Genomic DNA, 22,967 nt, shown 5'->3' with positions numbered 1-22,967 from the left:
AGCATTTGACACTGTCCCACATGATATCCTGGTCTCTAAATTGAAGAGATTCGACAAATGGACCACTCGGTGGATACAGAACTGGCTGGACGGTCGCACTCAAAGAGTTATGGTCAACGGCTTGATGTCCAAGTGGAGAGCAGTGATGAGTGGCATTCCTCAGGGGTTGGTACTGGGGCCTGTACTGTTCAACATCTTTGTCAGTGACATGGACACTGGGGTCGAGTGCATCCTCAGCAAGTTTGCCGATGATACCAAGCTGTTTGGAGAGGTAGACACACTGGAGGGGAGGGATGCCATCCAGAGGGACCTGGACAGGCTGGAGAGGTGGGCCTGTGCAAACCTCATGCAGTTCAACAAGGCCAAGAGCAAAGTCCTACATCTTGGTCAGGGCAATCCCAAGCACAAATACAGGCTCGGCGGGGAATGGCTGGAGAGGAGCCCTGAGGAGAAGGACCTGCGTGTGCTGATTGATGAGAAGCTCAACATGAGCCAGCAATGTGCAATTGCAGCCCAGAAGGCCAACCGTATCCTGGGCTGCATCAAAAGAAGCATGGCCAGCAGGTCAAAGGAGGTGATTCTGCCCCTCTACTCTGCTCTCGTGAGACTCCACCTGGAGTACTGCATCCAGCTCTGGAGTCCCCAACATAAGAAGGACATGGACCTGCTGGAGCGTGTCCAGAGGGGAGCCATGAGGATGATCCAAGGGCTGGAGCACCTCTCCTATGAGGAGAGGCTGAAAGGCTGTTCAGCCTGGAGGAGAGAAGGCTCCAGGGAGATCTTATTGCAGCCTTCCAGTACCTAAAGGGGGCCTACAGGAGAGCTGGGGAAGGACTTTTTATTAGGGTATGTAGTGATAGGAGGAGGGGAAATGGCTTTAAACTGGAAGAGGGCAGGTTTAGATTAAACATTAGGAAGAAATTTTTCACTTTGAGGGTGGTAAGGCACTGGAACAGGTTGCCCAGAGAGGTTGTTGAGGCCCCATCCCTGGAAGTGTTCAAGGCCAGACTGGACGTGGTCTTGGGCAGCCTGGTCTAGTGGGAGGTGTCCCTGCCTATGGCCGGGGGGTTGGAACTCGATGATCTTCAAGGTCCTTTCCAACCTAAACCATTCTATGATTCTATGATCTACATTTAAAGGCCTCCACATCAGTAGAAGATGCTATTGGCACATTGCAACACCTGATCTTCCAGTCCCTGCTGTTTATCTATAGGCTGGACATCCCCAAAATTGATTGTCAGCCAGGCAGAACTTGTGCTGTCATGTTCTGCCTTTATAATATGTAATTAGTGATAATCATAGAAACAAACAGCTGATAAAAACAGCCAAACATTTTAAGAACAAACATAAAAGCATCATGAGAACAAATGTCTTCTCTACAGTGCAGAGGATACATCACTAAAATGTATACAACAACACTGTTGGGTGGAGCTTCCAATAACCAAAGACTGTCATAGTATATTTTATGAGCTTTAGAGTATAAGTAACAGCAAATAGTGACCAGTTGGTTTTGATGTGTCTCCAATTTGTCCCCAGGACTCCTGAGTTGAAAGGCTAACGCTGTAAAAGAATGACAACTCAGAAAAGTATGCAATTTTCCAGGGGGGATTAATTTAACTAATGACATTATGGGAATATCCTTTGTATCATGTGTCAAAGGTTATGCCATGACAAAGTTGTAATTTTTTTTAAATCAGTATTAGGGAGAGTAGATAGAAAGCACCCCAACCTGCACAGCCATTTACAGAAGTTAATCACAATCTTCCTGAGAAATCTCTTATACCTCTTCATCCTGACTAGCCTGCAAAAGCAAGCAGGTTTCTCAAAGAGAGATGGGAAAGGAAAACTAGACCACTTCAGGTTTTCATTAAAAAACAGAAACTGTGGTACATTAAAGTTTCACAGACTTCCAAAGCTTCTATTTTCTACTATTACTTGGAGTTACATTGTGCATCTCTGAAAGCATGCATTGGTTCCTTAAATAAATAGGAATCACATACAATGTACTGAATAGATGAAGTCCAAACTTTGGCTATTATCAAGATCAACCACTTTTTAAATTCAGGGTCCTTTTTTTTTTTTTTTTTCCCCATGGACATCTGAGTTCAGAATTCTTTGGTGGGCGCAGTTGCCTGTGTCGAGGAATTGCTTGTGGAGAGACCTCACTTCCCTGAGGAAAGGCAAACCTACATTTCCTACATGGAACAGACACTGTAAACCAGCACATCAGACAACCACAGATCTCAGGGACCTGCAGGTCTCATTGTCATCTGTACAAGCATGCTTTTGCCTGCACTGTCTGCAGGCACTCCGGTTGTTTCTCCGATGGGCTGTTTTGCCCCTGAGGTCTGCTGCTAAACAGTCCCACTCTCTATCCCCAACTGTTCTCTCCGAAGCCTTTTTCAGTGAAGGTCCAAATCCATCCTGAGGAAATTTCAGAAAAGGCTTTATGATTTCACAGATTTAGGATGTCATTCCTGTGTCTCTGATTTAACAAACACAAGTTCTAGGAACTTCAGATGCTTGTACCTGTAAATTAAAAAGGCTACAGCACTTGTTGAGGTATCACTTTATAAATATCCCTTTGCCAGTGTTCACTGGGCACCCTACTGAGGAGCTGATTTCTTGACTTTCTTTGTCTGAAAAATACCAAATTCCCTGATATAAAGACTGGAGAACCATCCATTTCTAAGAAATTGTGCTGTCTTTAGAGAGAGAGCTTCGATAAATAGGTTCTCCTATTGAAATGGATTTGTGTATGTTCTGTCTCTCACACACTTCAACTGGTGACATTGACCACCTCATTCTGCAAGTAGTCCCACTGAGCTCCCTGAAAGCAACTCAAAGGCTAAAAGTGCCATAATCTGTCTCCTTGTAACTTCACTTCCACTTTTATCACTTTGAAAGAATCCCAGACCCTGACCAAAATGTGCTAACACAAAAGGAATTTAAAAGCTTAAAGCTGACACATCTATAATGACATTTAAGGCTTCTTCCCACCTGAACCATGCTTTCCTTTTCAGAGGTGCTAAATACCAAAAAGCCTACATTCACTTGGAGAGGGAGCCTCAGCCTCTCTGAAAGGCAAGGTAGTTATCTACATGCACAGTGGTGTCATTGAAAAGCAGGTCTGACCTAAGGTGTTTTTTTAAACAGAACATGTATTAAAGCAACAAGAGAGAAGTATTTCAGGCTCAAAGATCTACTTCAAGATCCTAAACCAATATTTTTATTATAGCTCTGGGATTTAGAATAAAACATGCAATTAAACTTATGAAACAAAAAGGCAAAAATTAAACTGCTTTGCAGTTCAGATTAGTTCGGGAAATATGTAGTTCAATTTATGGATGTCAGTAGACTAATAGAAGTTAGCAGTGACAGTGACATGGTTTAATCTATCCTAATGGACTCTTCAATATTCAGAAATCTGGCCATATTGATCATGCAATTCATACTGGATAAAATGAGGCAATACACATTTGTGGCCACATTCTACCCTCATCACTCCTGACAGCACTCCCAGCTTATTTAAAACAACATTCAAACTGCACATTGGTTTCCCTTGTGGCTTAATTCTCATTATTCACTGAACTCCTTTTTACTAGAAACTGACTGAAGAGCCAGATTCTGAGCTCATTGTTTGGTTTTTTGCTGACTACAATGAACAGCCTTCTCAGTTTCCAAGCCCAGCATTTCTATACACTCAAAACAGTTGCAATGACCAACTAGCAAAATAAAAGCAGGTCAGGGAGGGGGAGGCAGAATGAGTGAAAAGAGTGTGCACATGCTTTTCAGAAAGAATGAGACTGAAAATTAATAAAAGACTTGCTCATAGTCTGCAGCAGCAAATGACATCAATCAAGTATGGGAGATGTGTGTCCCAAAAGAGAAAAAAATGTAAAAACAAAACAAAACAAAAACACTCATGGCATGGATGTATATTTCTCATCTTGAAGTAAATGGGCTTAAATAATGTTACTACTCCAACTTGAAAAATCATAAATCTTCACAAGAGAAATAAGAACCATGAGCTCTGATGCCAGTAAAGAGAGTTTTCAATCACAAGAGGTTCATGCTGATGACAAAAGCAGGGTTACTGTCTCTCTGCTCCTCTGTCTTGATTTTCCTGATGGATCAAGATAGTTTAATTTGCCAGTGACTCACTGGAAATTACTAGTCTGAGAACCACAGACCTCACTGTTCCAAGGTTGAATGCCTGAGCTGACTGCCCCCCCTCCCAATCCTGGACTGCTTTGAATCAGAGAGAAAAGTGAAAGTCTGATTAGCTTATCAAGGCTTCGTCATGGACCTTGGATATGTGACAACTCCATGTCTCCAATCCTCCCTAATAAGTTTCTCCTGATTTTACAATGGCAAGTGTCCTACGCCATGACTGCAACAGGCTCACTGGGACACTCTCACACCGTATTTGTGGTTGTGAGTGCAGCTGGTCCACACACTAAAGCTACCCATCATTTAGCTAGCTAATTTAGCCGTGTAATTTTAGCACCTTATGATTTTTGCTTAAGCTGATGCCGTGGTTTTCAACCTGTGAGGCACTTACACCTCTAGGTCTATACACTACTTCTCCTGGAAAACCACCAAGAAAAACAGATTTCCTGTCAGTAGACTCAAATTTGCTCTTAAAGGACTTCAATGAAAATTTTTTAGAGGATAGCAAAATTAGCATGAGCATACGATCAATTCTGATTTAGACTTCAAATGGATGAAAATATCATGTATGCCTTGATTAAGTGCTCCAATCATTAATTAAATTAATTGGTAAAACACGGACCTTAAATCTAGTCTGAACACTGGATATTATTCTGAATTCATCCAGTTGATTAAAGAGCCCTTTACTATTGGAATTTTCTTTTCATATGAGCAAGTTACCTTTAAACATTTTCTTGGGCAAACATGATAGAGTTTTCTTTGGTTTTCCATTGCATATAAAATGTCCCACTCAAATCATTCTGATACCTTTTTCCTGACATCCTTTGGAGATCAGAAAATCCCACTGTACTGGGTAACCACATACAGATATAACCCCTGTTTTTAGCGGCCAACAGTTTTAGACCCATACCAAAAAAATGGTCCCTGATCAACTGCGCTACTTTGAAATCAACATAGCTACTTACGGGTTTAGTCAGGAACTACTCCACATGCAAAGAAGCCCCATGAAAACAGGTTATGAAGAACTGTTGACAGCCTTGACTGTTTGTGTTTCTGATTTCTTATGTTTCTGACTGAGGGAATGCCATATGGAACGTTCTCATTATATATTCCCACCACCACCACCCTAAATTTACAGGTGCATGTTTCTCGTGCCAGCAATACACAACTAAATGCCCAGTATTGGCCACCATGGCATGTTTTTCTCAATAGAGTCTGTTCGGCTTTTGTCTCTTCCTTGCCTTTTTAAATAAAAAGAAAAGCAAGTGGTATTTACTGCAATGTCAGTGTCAAAAAACTAACAGCCTGATCCATCTCCCATCAAAATTAATGGAAAAACTCCCATTTTTTCAGGGGGTGTTGCCCTAGACTTGCAATGGACAGGTTCTCCATGCTCAGGAACCATCTTTACCCCCAACCAGGTATCTGACAGTCAGACAGGTGCAACCACATCTGCACACCACTGCACCTGACCCAATAAATCCTGCTTTTTTTGAAAGCTGGATCCAATCCCTAGGCCACAAGTGCAGTCGTCCTTGGGAACAGAGCAATCAAAAGTTGTAAAGACCCTAAAAGTGATACTTTTTCTGGATTAGCCACTTGGCTGCATTGTGTATACTGCATTTCCATCTTTCTTATATTGAAGGGAACATTCTTTATTGCTTATGTTATGGAGTATCTTGCAGTACACATACAGGGTGAGAAATATAGCAGAATTAGCATTACAAAATCAACTTTAATATTAATAGATTTCCAAGGTTGCTTTATTGGTTGATGACTTTTTTTTTTTTTCACTTTTGGTGGATAGCACTACTGTTTTCTACACTTAGTCTCTTTCAGCTGAGTGCATTTCATATGCGGTTAAAAATGTTTGTCTTTTTATTCTTTTTTATGTATTCTGTTTTTCCCAGTCCTGTAGTAGCTACTTGGTTTGGTGTTTATTTCATGTAGCAGAAAATACCTATCACAGAAATGCAAAGGCAGCCTGACAGCAAGCTTCTCTTTGGGCATGTTGACATCATCCTCCTCTCTGAGCTCTAATTCAATTTTCAACACAATGCCTAAAACCGCACAGCCTCCGGGCACAAAAGATGAACACGAGAGTGTACTTGTGCATTCTGTTGCCCTGTAAGCAAATTGCCTTGTTAATGAGGAATCAGTCAAATAATGGGTTTGATAGTCTGAGTTTAGATTAGGTAAGAAAAAGTACAAAGGTGTTTTTTGGTGTATCACAGACAGCAGCACATCCTGTTTAAAGTTCAGGGCTATGAAAGTCTGACTAACTCTTCAACATCTCCCACAAGAAAAGACAACATACAGCTATTTCATGTGTAATAACTACTCTTTGGAAAAAATGAGGAAGCTAGCATTTTTTAGCTTCAATGATGGGCCAAACTGGAGCTGCACTTTGCAAAGTGCATATATACCTCATAAAAGAGAACTCCTGCTTTCAGTTGCCTGTCTATATTTACATGGACTATTCCTGGAAGGAATAGAGGAGAATACCATTGTTTTCATGTAACAGATAAGGAAAAGAAACTCTGTGGGTATGTGCATACGACCAGCGTTTGTGGGGTGAACATTTTTTCCCCTGCTCATGCTGATAACAAATCAGTGCATGCGCACAGAGAACCCCTGCAGATTGAATAACGTGCTGTGAATTGCTGCTCCGTGCTATTTTGTTTGTGTAGTCATACATGTAATGAATTATATCTAAACTCTCTTCCAATAAGGAGCAAGCTAACCAACAGCCTTTTTATTTCTGAATGCTCCAAGTTGGTTGTCTGTCTGAGCTCTGCATTTCAGCAGCTGGAAGTTGATGGAAGAGAGGAGGGAAAAGGCATCCATATTTCTATAGTTTTCCTTTCCAAGCTAAATAGCTTGGATGAGAGAAGAGGGAACATAACTGAATGCCTCAGACAATCTGTTCTTTCAACTCTGGTGGCATTGGAAGGGTAGAAGGTTTTTACAAATAAACAATGAAAAAAAGGCAAGTATTAGTTTATGTGTTTGACAAGAAGGCTGTAATTCTGCTCTGCTCTGCACCACATAAAATACTAAAATATGGAAATTTTACATTATCTGTCCTTCTCTTGTAGAACCAGTACATTCTCTTCTTATCACTGTGTCTCATCTGGTACATTATTCAAACTCAAGCCAAAGTATTCCACCACTTAAGATCACATAAACAAAAACAATGTGAAGAAGCTCATAACAAACACATCACAGAAACCTGCTTCTTGGCCTTCTAACATCTTGCCTGATTTGCTTTGACAGAGTGAAGAGCCCATCAAAGCTGCTTGACCAGCTTCTTCACTGGGACACAATCTGAAGATAGGCCATGTCTTCCACAGGCAACTCTTTGTCATCCTCAGCACATTTTCTGTAGTGGTGGATGCATCTGGGCAAACTGTGATGGGTCTCATGTCTCTGTGATCCAGCAATCAGCCAGTGCTATCCTGTCTGCTGGGCGTAAGGGAACTGCCTACACTGTAGACCCACAGTCTATTTTATACTGCTTTTGAATTTCCCTCATTCTGACAGAAGAATGGTTCGGTGTTGGCACACATAGTGAGTCAGCTTCAGGGCTGTTATAACCTGTAATAGCTGGTGACAGCTTCCAAGACACTGGTATGTCGGGCCAAAGACAGCTGGTTGGCAGCAGTCCTGGCCATACTCACTCTCACATGCTCTATAGTTATGGCATGGACAGTGGAAAGTGGTTTCATAAAAACTCTGCCTGTAGGGGACTTTGTAGTTCATAGAAATATCCGTATAATCACCAGATTTTTATTCCACTGTGACAGGACAGGAAAAAGACCTTATCTTAGCTGTTTAGGATAATTTCTTTTAAATAGACTAAGCAAAAACCCTATCCGTTCTCTCTGTCTGTCTTTTAAAAACTGGTTAGTTTCTTTAATACAGTTGACCTCAGAGGTTCACCCCTGCGTGTACTGTAATTTGAATGAGAAATATGCTGCCCTCAAGATTGAGTCTAAGCAGAACTCTTCTTTGATAAACTAATCTTTGTAAAATCCACTATGCTGCTGTGTTTAACAGAGCCAGGAGCTAGCTATTAGTTCTCTTTTTTATTTTGTTCTCTTTCAATAGACTATTTAGAGTACAGCATGATGAAAAAATAGGAATGGGGCTCCCCAACAGATCTAGTTATAGCTGCATTCTTCCTTTCGCCAGAAACACAAACCACACAATCCTTACAGCAATCAGCACAAAACACATCATGTTAAATCCCTCGTTTCTTTAGCATAATATGAAGTCTCGCCTTCTCTCATATTACCATTCTGGTCAGTCAGGTATGTGAGGTTTTTCTAGGCAACAGGTGTTTTTTGAAATAAAATACAACCTTCCCTTCAGCTCATTCTGTGAAAGAGACAGCAGCTGCAAGTATAATGCTGAGGACACATGGTCTATAAGACGCCCAGAAGAAAAATACTCCTTGTTCCACTTGTTAAGGTAAAGCACAGATGTTGCTTCAGTGATAAGCATGAGCATAAGGCAACCACAGTCTGCTTCATGTTGTAAATTCAGAATCTAAGGTTTCAGAATATTTAATAGGCTGCAATCAGAATCGCCGGTTTCTTTATGTAAGGGGAAGTTGTTTATGTCTAATCTCATAGTCCTAACAAATACTCCTTATCAGAGTTTGCATTACACTATCATCAACAATATGCTAGGGACTATCCACAGACTTAGCAGATAAATTATTAATAGTCTTTTATATGGACTCAATTATGGTATCAAATAGTGACAAATGCCTAAATTAATACACTTACTGATTTAAGCATTTACAGATAGTGTATATTAAAAAGGTTTTCATCATTTAGAATGTTAAATGCCTTTTTTTTCCCTGCTTAGTGTTCGTACTAAGGCTATTTCTGTATCTCTCAGATCTAGACTGTTGAGAAATCAACTGTGAAATAATGGTGTCTAATGAGTGTAATGACCAAAGCTAGAACAGGTCCTTTCCAGGGAGCAATTCTGCTCAGTGAGGTGGATAATTCCTCCCCCTTCTCTCTCCCAGTTTCTTAATTTTCCTAATTTATTTTAAGAACAAAGTACATATATAGTAGCCTATAGTATAACTGTTAAGGTGAAAAGGCTTTTTCAAATAAAAAAGAAGTGCAGCATTTCCTTAGAAACAAAGATCCTCTAGAATTGCCTGCTCTCCTTACTCCCTCCAGTTTTCTAGTCCTAACTAGGTCAGAAATTCTACCCTACCAACAAGAACGTATAACACCACAGAGAGAACACCGTTCACAGAATAATCCTAGAGCTTTTGCTGTTAGTAGACAGGTTACTTTGGCTGTCTTGCAAAATATTTATGCTGGCCTTTCAGCGTATATCCCAGTAGCTTGTAGGACTGCATGTTTTTCTGGCTACAGTGTTTGTTATGTAGAGCAGCAGCTGCAATGAATTGGGAAATGTACACATGAAGTAAGGCCCAATGGTACAGATCTACCAGGAAAAGTCAAAAGCTTCACCCTCCTTCAGATCCAGCTCAAATTGACCCTGGCTCTTTTGTGTGTGTGTGTTTTGTTTTTTTTTTTCACAATCTGTATTGGTAAGCTGTTGGTGAGTCCATCCTTTGTCATTCTATCACCACCAGTTTTAGAGAAAATAGGCTCAATAAATAAAATGAAACAAACAAGCACTGATCACAAGATATTACAAGGTCAAAAAGTAATTGCATAATGAACCTGATGGCATAGTACTTCCTTGCTATTACATATGTGGTAAAAAAGAGTCATTTAAATGTCTGACATAGTCATATTTTAGTTTGTTGTGTTGTTCCAAGTAGAAAAGCTGTAAGTAATAAAAACAAACAATCAAAAGAACAAAATCTCTACATTAACTGGAATGATGGTACGCATGCTTAGAAGACAACCACAAGAAGTCACCACTGCTTGGACCTACCTATTTTTTGACTCTTGTTCTAAATTGTGTTCCTGTAGTGCAAAGGGCTTAGCAGCCAACAGGACAATTCAAATTGCTTGTGACTGAGAATATTTACACAATTTGCATACCATGATCTTCAACCTTTGGTGCTGTAGAAGAGCAGTCTCTTCTTATGAATCCATACAGCCTTTTGCCCTTCCTGAGCCAATTGTCCTCAGTGTGTTATGCCAGGTTATTACTATTACAAGAACTAATAATTCAGAGAACTGCTTTTAAGATTCTCCTCTACTCAGCAATCAAGGCCGATCACACAGATTCCAAGACTTGTACGCTTATATCATGGGGAGAAAATTTCAGCAAATACTCACATGTGTCTTCACATCACCTTCAAGAATCTTGCTGTACCTGAGAAACTCAGCAACACTTCCATTCAGCAGCCTATCAAAGGCTTCCACATATGGTGCTATGCCTGTAGAAGAAGATCATTCCATTACAATGTGTTCATAATGTACATAATGCATAGGACATTCCTTTGTAGCAGATGGAGGAGAAATACCATGGAAACAGGGGAAATTGCTGTAACTTAATTTCTGCCACACTCATTGATTTGTGAAATCAGTGGAAAAAGGATGTATAATGATATTTTTTCTAGCTTGAACAAAAAAAAAAAACCTGCTCTTGATAGAACTTGGCTAGAAACACGAAAAGAACTTACTCTGTATAATGTGGTGGGAAGCCTCTTTTGTCTTAAAATAACAGGTGCTAAAATAAACATTTCTCAGCCCTTCAAAGACCTAGTGGCCCGATAAGAATGACTGTCTTAACAAAATTCTACTGTTGTACACAAAACAAATGTCCCCAAAAGAATCTGCACTGTACTGAAGAACTATTTTTATACCACCCATCCTTTCCTGAAGATCTTTGTATTGTTTGGTGGCTTTTCAGAGCAAGCAATTAAATTTCTAGTAAGATAGAGTCTTTAGAATCTGTTGACAGTGGATTTATGCAGTGAGACGTGGCTTTGTAATCTCCTTATTTTGTTGTCTAACCTTGCAAAACTGTCACTGAATAAAGAAAGCTCAAACGAGTCTTCTAGATGACACATCCCATTGACTATATATACGCTATACGTTCTAACAGCGGAATAAAAATGCTATTTTCTATATGGTACACAGAGCAGTTTCCTGATAAAGTGGACAATCAGAAAATACAGATGAGACTCAGTTCGTTATGCACCTGGCTTCTAAATGGCTTTATGTGGTACCTTTCAAAAAAGCAAAAGTAATCTTTCCTTGGATGCTTTCCAGCCCTCGCTTTACTCCCTGATATATCCTCATGTCTTGTCTATGCCTCAGAACCTTTGCCAGGTCCGGCATGAGCGATGCACATGTGAATTTATGGCATCTGTAGGATCTGAGAGACCAAGGTTAAAATTCTTCCCAGCCTCTCTGCCTCATTAATGAAGCCCGAAGATTGCTCTGAAGAGGTACCAGGCTTTCCCCAGAGAGCTTGCTTTAACCTTTTGGCACTATATGACAATTGTGTCCAAATTCATAATCTTGAAAGCCCTCTTTATTCCACAAGAGTCATCTGGCTCCTTGACAGAAAAAAGAAGGGCTCTGGCAATGGGAGTTTGCAATGGCCTGTGTGAAAAAAAAAAAAAAAAATGTAGTTAGTCAGCCAGGCGGGATTTCAAGGCTCCTTTTGTTCTCTTGATGTCACTCACCTTTAATTCTGAGGAATTTCTGGGCTTTCTTCCATATAAAGTGTGTGTGTGTAAATCCCTCAAATGACCTAGTGTACAAAAGGTTTTAGTTGTGGAGATGCTTTCCAAAGCCCATTTATGTTCTTTGTCAAAATCTGTGTATGTCTCCAAGAGAATCATTGTAACTTTTTACTTTAGAGTAGAGTTTCAAATAGCAGTTCACCAAATGGCAATTGTCCTATGCAAAACTAGAAAGCAACTATGCTGTTTTTTACTATTCAATACAGCTAACTCCCAGGAGCATTTACTAGAATTTGCTGTGGGCCCTGCAGAGCAATTGAATGATGTGTTTGCAATCCTGCTGTTGTAATGCCATTTAAGAAAACATTAAAGGTACAGTTCTCCCATCCTCCTCATTATTTTGTTGTTTCTGAAAAAGTATTAATTGAAAAGCCAAGGCTATTTTTTGTAATAATTCTAATTATGGAATGGTCTTTTAAGGAGGCAGTGATGGTAGAAGAAAGCGACATATCTCCATTTCCACTAGAGACTAAAAAAAGGTCACACTCTGGCTGAATGTCAGTTTTAAGGGAGAAAATGAAAGAGAGACCTGTTCTCTAAGACTGTCAACTCTGCAGTTGCTGTGAAGGTTATGTGAACCTCTACAGAAGCACAGTAACACAGGCATACAGAATGGTGTTTGTGGCACTATATGCATATCAATCACCCGAACCGAAGAACTGGCATAGTCTTTCCTAACTGCACCAGCAAAAGCTGATTCCTGTGTCCCTGTGTGAGACAGCTCCGCCTGGAGACGTGCAGGCTGGCAAGTGGCCCATGGTGCCACACATCTCAGCTCTTTACTGCAGTCTCCCACTGGATGTGTTTTATAATCTCGCTCCAACAAGGTCTGTCGGTTGGTTTCTTCTAAGGATCTGCTGGGGTTTTAAATATCTGCTTCCCTGAGGGTGAATCTTTTCACCTGGCTGAGCTCTTAGGTTATGCCAAGGATATGGAAATTTTCATGGAAGTACCCCACACAGTGAGTTCATCTCCTGTTCTGAAAGCAGCCCTGGTTCTGCAATACTGAGCTCTGCATTACTATAGCGATTCACCTAAATGGATTCGTTATAGGATTGAAACCTGTACTTTTTTTTAAATTTGGATTTCCTAGTTGTGATTGATTTATTTGTCAGTTGTACACAGGTCGTGTTTCTCCATGACTCTGCTGCGGTTTACTAGCTGTCTAGGTTTTCTCTGGACTGTACACATTTTATTACTGAAGCTTACTCTGACAGGCTAACTCATCTGCTATGGAAGCCTGCCGGAGGATGCTCCCTTCCTGCCATAGAAACATGCTGCTTTCAGTCAGCTGCTCCACAGCAGCTGCCAGTGTGTAGGCCCACAGCACACAGGACTGTGGGGAAAGTCCCTCGCATGTGTTCTCGGGTAAAGGCTGGCATACAGGGACAATAAAGCAGCTGACATACGCTGACTTGCTTCTGTGTCAGTAAGGAAGCTGCCTGCAACTTTCTGCTTGTTCTGCAGCTTCTGTGCAGCAGCTGAGTCCATGCTGGGATGTGGTCTTCTCTGGAGAATGCAGGAAAGGGGCAAGGAATACAGAAAGCCAAGGATGTGAAGCTAATAAAGGGATTTCTGTTGGGGTTCTGGGTGAAAGAACAAGCTCTGGAGAAAGCGGAAGGCACCTCTATTCAATCCATATTAGAACTGCCACATTTATAAGGTTCACCCTGCAAATTTCAGGAACAACAAAAGAATTAAGGAGTGAAAAAATATGATTTGGGGATACAACGTGAATAAAGGAAGACAGACTTTTTTGGTGTATTCTCCAATGTAGTGCTTTGGAGATCCACTTGAGAAGGGAGAGCTCTAGAGATAACAAAAGGTGGCCACGGATGTGTGGCAGCCCTTAGTGAGCAAATGCTTATGAACAAACTCATATTTGATTAAGGATATTGAACAATTAAATGAATTAGGTCCACACTGTGAAATTCAGAAAGCTGGCAAATAAACTCAATGTTTATATTGCTGATGTCTTTAGGAATATTTATGCTGTAAATTTTGGGGATGTCTCATCTCTTCTGTTAACTGGGCTCAAGCAGACATTTTCATCTGGTGAGTTATCTACAACAATATAAATGCTAAAATGGAAAAAGCAATAAAGCTTGAAATATGGACAGTATATTTAAGAGACTAGTCAGATCTTGAATCTTCTAGGCTATATTAATTTAGAATTGTGCGCACCACTAAGCTTGTGACATGACATTTCTAAATTCATTTTTTAAAATACTTTCTTTTGATACGGAGTTCATAAGGGGTGGGATGGCACTCCCTCTTAGAAGACAAACACGTGCAATTTTTTAATAACAGAGATGGTACTTCAAAAAAATAAACTCACTTCCATTGACTCCATTGATGGCATCACACTCCATTCCACTAGATCTGTGTGAATCTGAAAATAATGATTCAAGTCGAGTCACTGCTTTCTCCAGTCTCTCCATCAAACCATGAGTCTCTGCCATTCTGAAAAAATCATTAAGGGTAGAAACAGTGTTAACCCCTCCGAGTAAAGCCCATGCTTTACTTCATGTTACAGTTCTGTTCATCTTGTGGCTTTCTCTTTTATCAGCTTTTATGATAAAACTTGTATTTTCAGAGTATTGTCTTTTTGGCATATAAGCAGTTGCAGCAAAGCAGCTGACATTCAGTAAGTTGCTACTGTGTCACCAAGGGATATGATCAGTACTCAGCCCTGGTTTTTCATTGTGAACAGCAGATTCAAACCACTGCTAGTGTAGCTTTGGATAGTCTATATGTGGACAATTTATGACAAATATACACCTATGCTCCCAATCGGATATTGAGATGACTGAAATATTTATAAATGTAATTGGTAAAAACTTATGCCCACAATGATTTGCATCAGCCATTTACAGAAGCAAAAATACAGACCCAATTAATACTTGACTGAAAGCCAGACTTTAAATGGATACCTCCTGATTTTTGAAATTTGCCTCAGTCTTTCATGCTCTGCAGTAAGCCTCAGCCACTTTATTGAAGACTAAACAACAAGTCAAGAAGGTCTTCTGTTTGTTCTACTGATATGATTTCCCATCACTTAATTTTTTTCTTACGAAAGTACCTGATGTGAGTCAGTGTTTCCCAAGCTTTTTAAGTCAAGCACTAATTAACCTTTGGAAAGAAAAAGAAAATAATATGAGGGCCTGCTTGCGCAGCACTGCTACAGTGCTTTTGATTTAAAATGAAATAGGAATTAGGTTAAATTTTTAACAACTCACACTTTACTTTCTTTCCCCACAATGTGATTATCTGATTTCTTACATGCGAGGAAGTGTAGGCATTGACATTTTTGAATACTGGCCAATGTCTCAGGGAACACAGTGCTATATGCACCTCAGACTGGGAAACAGTTATATAAGCAAAGACAAAGCTATGTTTAAATCCCCTATTATTTAATATGGCAAGTTTAAGGTACACGTTCCTCACTTAAGGTTATGAGGGTTGTATTCTGCTAAGTGACATACGGTAAGGGGGGGCAAGGGGGAAATGTATGGCTCTTGAATAACGTGATCTTTGTGACCAGTTCCAGCTCAGCTCCCACACTAGGGCTACATCCCCTGCCCAGCACTGGGGTGCGCAGAAGTAGGGGCAACGGGGGAACTCGCATCCCCAGCTGGGGGAAGCGTGTCGTCAGTGGCTCTCTGGGGTCCCTACCCTGTGGCACTCTGCCACAAGGCATTGACTGCCGTATGGCTTGTAGACTAGAAAGGTTAGGCATACCTGGAATATATGTGTAAATGTATTAGTTCCTAACGAACAGCCTGCTAAAAGTGCTAGTATTTTAGAAATATCAAAACGCAATAGCAGATTCCAATAAACTGTGCAATACTGTGCAACACCAGCAACCAAAACAAGCAATGCTGCTTTGGTGTCCCCCATACCCAAGGGAGAATGCCGAAATGTTGTCATTAAAAAGTAAAGTAACATGAAAAGAAGGGTTTTGATTTATGAATTAGTATTAACAATTGTTATGAATAAAAATAATAATAATAGTATTTTTATTTTTAAGATTTAAGTGTGAGAAAATATTAGCTACTAAGACTGTGGAAATGTGTGCAGAGCTCTTGTGCTGAGTCATGTTGCTTGTCAAACAAGGTGGGACCTTCAGACTTTACCCTATAAATATAATGAGGTTTGTGTTTGACCTAAAAGTGAAGAAGATTTTACAGTGAGAAACCCTTGGGAGAACCATTCTCATGAGAAAGTTTCGTCTGGAGTTTATGGGGTTTTCTTATTTACATTAAATAAAAGAGCAAGCCCCCAAAAAAGGATGACATGAGATAGTGTGCATATAAACACTGTCAAAATTCAGAGGGGCTCTTTGCGTATACTGAAAATGCACATTATTCTGTTTGAAAAATCAATGATTTTTTTAAAAAAACACCTTAACTTTTTGTAAGGTTACAAGTATCTTGGCAGTAATGAGATGAAGGTATCAGGAGAGCTTCTGAAATGTGCAAAATTTTGTGAGAATATGAAACCTTTTCTTAAAACAAAGCACTGTTAATCCTCAAAAATATTACAGACATATTCTTTTCACATTTTACTCTGCTACATAAAAGCCTAAAATGATGTCTGTTTTAAAAGTTATGTTTTAAACCAGTCTAAAGTCAGGCTGGTCTAACATAGCATACTACCAGTCAACTAATTTCATCAGTATTTTAAAGTATATTTCCAGTATAGTTCCTGTTTGTCTTTATTTGGAGATACAGCCTGGTAGGGTTGGTTTTTTTTTTTTTTTTAATCTGCCTCAAAATTTTCCTTGATGACATGTACCAATTTCTTTGGAAGACCTATTACTTTTGGCCTTTTCAGCCTGTGGAAGGACCCAATTGCTTGACTACAAACTCCACGTGTTTGACTGCACACACTTGGAGGTCTGAGGAAGCTCACAAATGAACAGAGGTGGATCAGACTTGTAATGTTCTGCCCAAGAAAATGCCCTCTGTAAGATACTAAGAATATGGATTATGGTGTCAGAAGCTCAAGGGAATAACCTGTCTCAATAATCCTATGGACATTTTTATACCACACTTTCTAACTGCAACATAGTTGTTTGCGCACTGTATTCTTCACAGCTTTATTCTATACCCATTAGCTGGAGAACAACAATGTTGTTTTTCCAAAAGCAGGTTATCACCAGTGAGGCAATCAGAGAGTAATATACTGTTATAGTCTTTTTAGACAGAAGTAGGAACCATTTTTACCATAAAATTTGGGATGCCAGGTTTTCATTGTCTTTATAAGGAATGTTACACTTTAGAACTCCTCAATCATTGCTGAACCTACCTTTTTATCTGTGTACTTATATATTCATGGCTGCAAGGTTTTTTTATCTGTACTCATATATACACATGCACATAAGTATACACACAGGTATCCCTGTCATGTATGAATAAAGTGCAAGTATACTTTTGCCATTACTGTATGTAACACTACAAAAGCAAATCAGTTGTACATACAATAACCTTACATTTACACTTTGCTTTACCATCAATTGACTTGGTGTCTATCTTACAAACAAGACTAGAATTAATGTTACTGTTCTGAAGAGAAGACTCCACTGAGCTATAGCATGACAACTCTCTTCATCCATTCTCAATCTAAACATTGACATCTTTGCCCATATTTAGGTATTCACATATTTGGCTCATATTATGACAACCTTCAGCATTTTCTTGGCCTATATTCAGCTGTTCATCTCATTACTTATCAATCCACACTGCATTCTGCATGGTCAAACCAACACCACAAAGCCACAGCTCAAAAGGAGTCAGAATACAAATGGTACAGCTTGACTCTGTGAAGATACTGTCTGTGTGATATAGCATCAGAGCTTGTATTATAAATAAATAATAAGACTGGTCTACTTAGAGTGTCAAATAAATTCTTTGCACGTCAATGAAAAGTAAAGAGGATGTAAATACATCTATGGGATGCTTCCACTCCCATAAAGCACATTTTTACATCAAGACAGATTCTCTGTCTCATCTCTACTACTTAAGTAAAGCTTTGATCTTGAAGTGGACTATAAGGTTAATCATATATCTTTTCCTGGAGTTGATGCTGACCACCTATAATGAGTTAAAAAACAACACCACTTCAACTCCCATGTAATTCTGTATCTAGTTGCTCTCTTGGTGGAGAAGTACACTGTCCTTCATTGAAAATAAGGTCAACTAAGAGCCAGGAAAGGTGTTAACCCACATCTACCACAAATCATTTAAATGTTGACATTGTAGACTCTCTCGTGCACAAAAAATAAGAGGGAGGATCCACAGATCTGCCCTGTTTACTGTTAGTACTATCTTTTTTGGGAGTGCTAAAGGCATGTGGTAATACTACCATCTGTCATTTCTTCCCCAAAAGAAGTGAAGCCAAAACCAGGTAGAACAAGGCATGCTGAAGACAAAAAAGCAGATCTCCTTTCATAGACAGGCCTTGGGAGATCACTGCTTTTCTCCCCAGTTTGACAGCTGTCTCAAAGCACCATTTATCTATTATCAAGGGAAAAAAAACTTGTCTGTAGACTAAAATTCCCTGACTCATCCCAAACAGCATTCAAACTGGAATCCAAAACACACAGGTACTATTCCTGTTATCATTCTATGTGACTTATGACAGATGACCATATTGCTCTATCTGAAGAAGAAACAAGCTGTAACAAGACCACAGAGAAAAGCAGTATAGTAGCATAAGGGGGAAAAATAAACATATGAGGACTTATCAGGCATGTAAAAATGGCAGGTTTAGACACAGGAATGGTGCCACCCTGTAAAGTATGATACTATTCTGACAAGCATCAGCAAGAGATAGTATAAAGTTCTATGGTTTGTTTTGCTTCCTAGCACTTTTAATTTAGAAGAAAAAGAAGCAACTTCGTCTTTTTTCCTTTAGTATCAGTCCTTCCAAATCCACCTAGCTTCTGAAAAATTAAGCCAGGTCTCACTCATGTTCATCATCTGAGATGCTACAGGTCAGATTTTGCTTTTCCTCTAGGTAGCACTGTGACATTTTAATTTTATCTAAAGTTCCTACACTGCTTGGAAAATCATAGTCTTATTGAAAGTATAGCAGCCTGCCCATGTGCCTTCTCTCATAGTCTTTTAATAAATTGCTACTGAGATACGAAATAAAATATACAGAAACCTAGACTGCCAGCTGGTACTATCAGAGAGCCAGCCATGAGTATTTTATGCATCCAAAGTACTGTGTCCTCTAAGAGTTCTTCTGTACAATATATATCAATATATATCCAGAGAGGGGAAATGCATACGCGTTCCTGCGTCCCCACCAATTACAAAAATATCACATGGCACGTCATCTCTGAAAAAAACACACCGTCAGCTTGAGCCTGAAATGGCTGGCTTTCCTGCACTGCCATTCAAATGTATGTACCAACTCCAAGTGGTGTGGAGTGAGCAGTCTTTTTGCCACCTTTGGCATCGGACCCAAACTCCTGCTGCACCCCATTCTGGACCAGACAATGAAAACCCTCTGGTGTGGGGCCTCGGAGGTTGCTCATTCCCAGGCAGAGCTCAGAAGCAGCCTGGTACTGGCTGAGTGGCTAACAAGGAGCCTCCGAAGCTATTTGGGTTACTACCATAAAAGATTGTGGGTGGAGAATGCAAAGCAAGAGAGTATTGGTTAGAAGAAAGTGTGTGTTGGTAGACAGACAGAAACATTACCTTGTATGGTTTGTGGGTTTTTTCCCATTAGCTGTATGGGAGGAATGTAAACAGAAGCTTGTCAAACTGGTGTCAAGTTGGATTAAACCAGAAGACCTCTCAGTAAAGCCCTGTGTGAGAATGATCCAGGGTTCAAATCAGAGCCTCTGGTGACCTTTTCTTCTTGTTTTGCCTCTAGATCTCATACAAGTTCCTTTGGCAGCAATGGTCTTTTAAGTATAGAGGAAAAATATCTTTTTTTTATCCTAGTAAAAGATACAGTCCTGTATATCTAAGAGTATTGGAATTTTGACAACTTTTTAAAGGGTTATTTTTTATAATCAAAAAAGATCTTTGTGTAGAAGAGCAAAAAGCAAGTTCAGGTTGCACCTCTTCCATTTAACCTACGTTTTTTCCTTTGTCTGGCTTTATGCTGTTGGTACCACAAAGCATACCTTTCTGCTTGCATTTTGGCTCTTCCTCTGCTTCTCCCCCTCTCCCAGTGATCAGGCTGCTGTCTACAAAAACATGCAGGAAAGGAATGGAGGCATTTTTGTATCCCACTATTTAAAAAATATTACAAAACTGCTTTGTAAAACACTCCCTATTTTGACAAGTACCCCTAAGACTATTGACGCAGTTTAGATTTCTTATCACATCCCAGTTTAGTCCCATAATTATGGGTGAGCAACTGCACACGTCAAGCTCTGTGTTTAGAAGTCAATGTAATAATAGCATGGACTGTGGTTAGGCCTCTGATAATTTAGTATGAATTCTTTAAGATATGTCATGTGTTCATGTATGTGCTTAGTATCTCCTGGAATATCAGTTCAGTTTCTAATTATATGTAAGTTCTGTGAAGAGCTCCTATCCCTTGCTGAATAATTTTGACTGTCTTATCAATTTTGTGATCACAAAGAACAAGTTCATTATTTAATGATATACTGAAGCAGTCAAGACTTGACAGTCTGTGTAAGCATGATTGACTTAAAAATAACCAAGGCAACGCAGTTTCTAAGTACATTCTCCTATTCTTTTTATGCTCCCTTTTTATGTCACCACTGCTCATAGTCTCTTGTCTTGGTTTTATTTTCTTCTCTCCCTCCAATGAAGTGTAAGAGTTTTAGTATCTCTCCAATCAACAGAAACACAATGTTCTTAGCCACCTCATTTACTATGTATGTGTGGTGCTTTTTATGTAATCAAGCATCCTAAAGGCCTTACAAGCCATTTAATTACCTGTCACAAGCCCAATTACTGTATGTAAGCAGGCTGCCTTGCTGAACCGAGAAAATACTGCATGCAGGCATTGATTTTATTAAAGTGCTTCAGTTCATAATAACTGAACAGTGAGATTCTTTATGCTATGGTTCCAACCAAATTGAATTTGCACTGTCTGAAAGCGTAAGCTCCGCAAAGCACAAACACTTATGGAGTGTTTCAGTGCTTCTGGGATGTGAAAGGAAAAAAGCAAAGGGGAAAAGTTAAAACTAAACAGATCATGTTGAAAGCTTTAAAAACACAAACTATGAAATGACTTCTGCAGAAATGATGAGACTGTAGAGTTATTCATTACCAAGGTTAGTAAGAGTTTTGTTTGCTGTGAGGGTGGCCTTTCACACCACTTCCACACCCCGTTTCTTATGCATATCCATATTATGCCAAAGCCTGAATAGCTGAGCTTGATTTCAGCCAAGTTAACTCCCGTTCTTGCTCTTACCAGAACATCCTGCTGCAATAACGATCTCAGCGCTCTGTGCCTGATGGTCTCAGGCTCATCATGGCTGCCCGGCTCAGCCTGCAGCCTGTCGCCCTTCTTCCAGCACGGCGGCAGCAGCCAGGAGGGCTGAAGCAAACCTTTTGCCGTTTTAGTACTCCCTTTGCTCTGCAGCTCATTTGTGATCTTTACTGATGACAAAAGCTCAAGGCCTCCACCCATCTGCCATTCTAAAATTTAGCCCACTGATTCTGCAATACTGCTAGAATTGCAATGGGTTCTGCCTTTGCTTCCGATTCAGGATGAAATGAGCCCCCTGCTACTAAAAAGGCCTTTCTATTTCCCGCTATAACCTGGTTACTACCTAGAGGTCCTGAGTTTTAATGATAATCCACGCAATCTTCCTCACTTACAAGATCTGAGACATTTGGCTATTTATCCCTCCTCTGTTTCAGTGTGAGGTATTGTGAAGCCCAGAAAGATCAAATTGGACCCATCCTAGATGCTTGTAAAGTTAGCCTTTTCTATGATGGTTGCTTTAGAGGACCCAGAGCTGTTAGGTGAATTATTCTGCTGTTTCTTCTCTCTAAACAGTGATGGATTACACACGGAAATGTAAATCATTCTTTGCATTCCTTCCAAAAAGCAATTAATTAAATATTTAAACTAATACAAAACGTAACTTTAATGCATAACATCTGAGCACATCCTCTTGGAAAAATACGACACCATTAAATTATTTACTTGAGGATATACCTGTTTGGTTTTTATTTTAATATGTGCTACCAAAGCATTAAGTCTTTGATTCCCAGCGTATTACTACTGGTATTTTGGATTTTACAAGCAATTTCTTTAGCCTGCTATTCTCTGAAAAATCGTGGGTCAGACAGAGCAATTTCCATTAGCATATACTCAGGAAAGTAGTCTCAATGGGACCTTTTTTAATAACAAAAAGTCCCTGAAATCTGAAATTGTCAGAATACCTTACATACACAGATGAAATGAAGACAACAGTAGCCAGCATGTGTATGGACTAAGGCTGTGTCCATGCCACAAAGTCTTGCTAACATGGTGACAAAGACCACAGAGGTTTAAGAAACCCCAAAACCCACACCCTTGCTGAACTAGCTGAATCAACATAATCTCTGCCATAGATGCAGCTGTGCTTTTGTGTGCTTTTGTCATTTCACTGTACACTGCTTAGTAAAGGTGCTGATATTCTGGTATAGTTCTAGCGGTGACATTCTCAAAGAATAGCTGAGCCTTCAGAGTTCAAAGCATTTCTTATTTGAAGAGTCAATAAACTGTATCTGCCAAAATTACTCATTTTTCAAAAATATGCAAACAACTGGAGCCGACTCTGTACCTCAGGAAAATGACAAGTTCCCAATTGCTCACCCTATTGCAAAAGATGCACTTAAAATTTTAGAGAAAGGAATTAAAATGATTTTTATATATTGGGGGTGCTTAATCAAGCAAAATATTCTAATCAGTTCATAGTAAAATAGCTATCTGAATAACTGTAGTAATTTGTACCTGATTTATTGAGTTTGTTTTTGCCCCAGTAAGCATGATAAGTAAAGAATGTTCTCTTTCATGTAGTCAGATGTTCTAGTAGACAGCAACTGCAACTATTGAGTTTGCTGCTGTTGCACATGATGTTAAAACTCATGCAGAACCACAAATA

The 22,967-nt window shown here is 39.7% G+C and overlaps 1 protein-coding gene and 1 long non-coding RNA gene across 2 annotated transcripts in view; one reads left to right on the top strand and one right to left on the bottom strand.

The window, feature by feature from the left end:
• LOC309686772 overlaps nt 1-22,967 on the top strand; it is a 78,852-nt gene that overhangs the window by 46,836 nt on the left and 9,049 nt on the right. The window lies entirely within an intron of this gene.
• CAP2 (cyclase associated actin cytoskeleton regulatory protein 2) overlaps nt 1-22,967 on the bottom strand; it is a 70,228-nt gene that overhangs the window by 44,620 nt on the left and 2,641 nt on the right. Inside the window, exons 2-3 of the mRNA XM_082499530.1 lie at nt 14,214-14,338; nt 10,458-10,558 (exon numbers count right to left, since the gene is read on the bottom strand). Coding sequence (XP_082355656.1) covers nt 10,458-10,558; nt 14,214-14,337 — 225 coding nt within the window. The 5' untranslated portion in view covers nt 14,338. The remainder of the gene's footprint in view (nt 1-10,457; nt 10,559-14,213; nt 14,339-22,967) is intronic.

The sequence above is a fragment of the Vanellus vanellus genome (assembly GCF_965231255.1).
Source record: "Vanellus vanellus genome assembly, chromosome: 2".
Taxonomy (NCBI): domain Eukaryota; kingdom Metazoa; phylum Chordata; class Aves; order Charadriiformes; family Charadriidae; genus Vanellus; species Vanellus vanellus.
The sequence above is the reverse complement of the archived record's forward strand: the minus strand, read 5'-3'. Positions and strand labels throughout refer to the sequence as shown.